This window comes from Tinamus guttatus, unplaced genomic scaffold, assembly GCF_059628265.1.
Source record: "Tinamus guttatus ecotype Peru unplaced genomic scaffold, ASM5962826v1 Tinamus_guttatus_pri_ptg000732l, whole genome shotgun sequence".
Lineage (NCBI taxonomy): Eukaryota > Metazoa > Chordata > Aves > Tinamiformes > Tinamidae > Tinamus > Tinamus guttatus.
This window is the reverse complement of record NW_028289266.1, coordinates 316180-319343: the sequence shown is the minus strand read 5'-3', so window position 1 is coordinate 319343 and position 3164 is coordinate 316180. Positions and strand designations below refer to the sequence as shown.

At 38.8% G+C, this 3164-nt stretch overlaps 1 protein-coding gene across 1 annotated transcript; it reads left to right on the top strand.

Annotated features, from left to right (window-relative positions):
- The first annotated feature begins 581 nt into the window (after window positions 1-581).
- Window positions 582-1532, top strand: LOC104573018 (olfactory receptor 6F1). The gene has a single exon (XM_010220199.2). It carries the CDS (start codon window positions 582-584, stop codon window positions 1530-1532), a length of 951 nt encoding a protein of 316 aa, XP_010218501.2.
- The last annotated feature ends 1632 nt before the right edge of the window (window positions 1533-3164 follow it).

Below are 3164 nucleotides of genomic sequence, written 5' to 3'. Positions count from 1 at the left end.
GTTTTGGGAGCTTTGACCCATTTTTGTTCCTTTTTATTGGTCATTTTATCATTTATTCTGCTTATCTAATTCTGAACTCATTCCTGGATATCCTGCAGTGGCTTTCTTACTTCTTCATTTCTTTATATACGATCAATTTTTGTATGATTCTTCCCATGCAATTTCTCTATATCAATCTTTCTGTCATTATTTCCTGTCTGTCTAAAGACATGGAGCGGGATCCATTGCAGACATAATCAAAATATATCTGAATTAGTAATCTATACTTCTGTATATGCTGTATTTGGAAAGAAATAAGCACTTCTGCAGTATGATTCTTCTCTAAGACATATATATATACATATATACATATATATACATATGAGACGATTAACCATCATCTAGATGTTTATTTCCCTCTGTTGACACAAAGAAATATAGTATGGTCAGGCAAAGAGATTGACTTGTTTGCACATTTTAAAGTAATGTTGTTTTCAGTTTATTTTTCTGGCTTTCTTTTTTAATTCTAATAGCCAAGCGCAAAAAAAAAGTATTCATGCACTGAACAAATCTCTGTTTCTTTCTTATCTTTTGTGACTTAGATGAGTCTTACTTCTGATGTTCAAAGAGGAAACCAAAGCGGCACCCATGTTTTCATTCTCTTGGGTTTCCCTGGAAATAAGTATATGAAAACAGCTTTGTTCATTCTTTTCCTCATCATGTACATCTTGGCAAACACAGGAAACTTCTCCATCATGGTGTTAGTGAGATGCCATCCACAGCTTCATAACCCTATGTACTTTTTATTGTGCAACCTCTCCTTCTTAGAGATCTGGTACACCACATCTTGTGTCCCAAAAGCTCTAGCGGTCCTTCTGGGTGGAAATCCAACGATTTCCTTTACTAATTGCCTCCTGCAAATGTACTCTGTTTTCTCCTTGGGCTGCACGGAGTATTTTCTCTTGGCTGTCATGGCATATGACCGTTGTCTGGCAATCTGCTTCCCCCTACATTATAATTCAATCATGAATAGCACACTTTTAACTAAGCTCACCTTTGGATCCTGGTTATGTGGTTTCCTGTTCATCGCCATACCTACATATATGATTAGCAGATTGTCCTTCTGTGGATCTAATACTATTAATCACTTTTTTTGTGACATAGCCTCATGGATAGCTCTCTCTTGCACAGATACAAGTGGACTTGAGTTGGTTGCCTTTATTATCTCTTTCATTGTCATCCTTGGCTCATGTACAGTAACCCTGGTCTCCTATATTTACATCATCTCCACCATACTGAGAATGCCATCAGCCATAGGTCAACAAAGGGCCTTTTCCACTTGTTCTTCCCATCTCATCGTTGTGATTCTTTGGTATGGTTCTGCCATTTTTCTCCATGTCAAACCCTCCATAAAGGACTCATTAGATATAAGTAAAACTGTCCATGTACTTAATACTGTTGTCACACCCTTCCTAAATCCTTTCATTTATACCCTGAGAAACAAAGAGGTGAAAAAAGCATTGAAAAGATCAGTGAATAACTCATGGCCTTGAAGTATATAGGTTTAATTTGTCACTCAAGAGACATTATTAAGTTTCTGGGATTTTTTATTGCTCTAAATGCTAAAATTGCCTTGGAGATAGGTGAGGCTGGAACACACATTAGAGAAAGATGTAGGCAAAGTTGGGACATAGGAACCATGGGCTTCCTCGCCTACCATGACAATTTTTAGAAGGTATTTCAGTTTCTTCATGCTCCAGTTCCTGCATTTGTAAAATACGGACATCACATAGATCACTTTTTTTTCTGATTCTCTGACAATTAAATGGGAAAGTGAATAGATAAGCCTTTGGAATTATTATTTGTTACACCCAACTTTAAAAATATGGGTGAGGAATTTTATTATCTGAGTTTTCTTTAACTGAAATGAAGCTCAGACATCTCCAATGATCCTTTCACAATTCATTCACCTTGGAGATGACTATTGATTATGGAAAGAACCCAAGGTAACTGTGTTTATATTTATGATGTGTCTAAACAAACTATAGCCAGGACTTCATATCTACTTTTACTCAAGGGATTGCAATTTGTTCTATAGGAACACAGAATATATAACCATCATCTGTCTTCTTCTGTGTTTGGTTAGTTTTTTTTATTCTTATGCCTGTTCTGCTATCTGCATTGATGACTTCTCATCTGGAAAAAAACACTGGAAAGATTTTTTTTATTCTCTTGTAAGGGGTGTGATAACACATGCACACAAGTATATATCAACAGACCTCAGCCTAATGTGAGCATCCATAACCTGACACCTCCCTGTATCCATCCATCCATTCATCCATCCATCCAACCATCCATCCATCCCCCTGTAGCATCCATCCCCCTGTATTCAGTGCTGGTGAGGCTGCACCTCAAATTCTGTGTTCAGTTTTGGGCCCCTCACTACAAGAAAGACATGGAGGTGCTGGAACATGTCTGAGGAAGGGCAACGAAGCTGGTGAAAGGCCTGGAGCACAGACCTTATGAGACGCAGCTGAGGGAGCTGGGGTTAGTCTGGAGAAGAGGAGGCTCAGGGAAGACTTTATCACTCTTTACAACTTCCTGAAAAGAGGCTATAGGGAGGATGGTGGAGGGGCAATCTCTTCTCCCAGAATAACTAACTACTAGTAGAACAAGAGGAAATGGCCTCAAGCTACACCAGAGGAGGTTCAGGTTAGATATTAGGAAATATTTCTACACAGAAGGAGTAGTCAAGCATTGGAACAGGCTGCCCAGGGAAGTGGTGGAGTCACCTTCTCTGGCAATGTTCAAGAAACATGTAGCTGAGGCACTTAGGGACATGGTTTAGCAAGCATGGTGTTGAAGGGCTTAAGGTAGGATTCAATGATCTCTAAGGTCTTTTCCAACTATAGTGATTCTATGATTCTAAGACATTCTGCTTTACATATGTTTGTTTCTTTCTGTAAAAAAAAATAGATATGGAGGCAATAGATATCCATCTCAGTTTTCTCTGTCTACAATGTCAGTATCTAATTATGAGCTAACTGTTTGAGCTTCCACTGTGAGCAGCGGAGCAGTAGTATAAGACTGTGTTGACTGTGTTAGGTTTCCAGCACCAGCACATGAGGGTGTCTAAGGAACTTACACAGGCTTGCTGTTATGACCCAGTGCTTATAGGAGACTCA

Bases quoted from the DNA above. Each gene is read 5' to 3' on its own strand.
- LOC104573018 (XM_010220199.2), top strand. From the start codon at position 582: ATGAGTCTTACTTCTGATGTTCAAAGAGGAAACCAAAGCGGCACCCAT.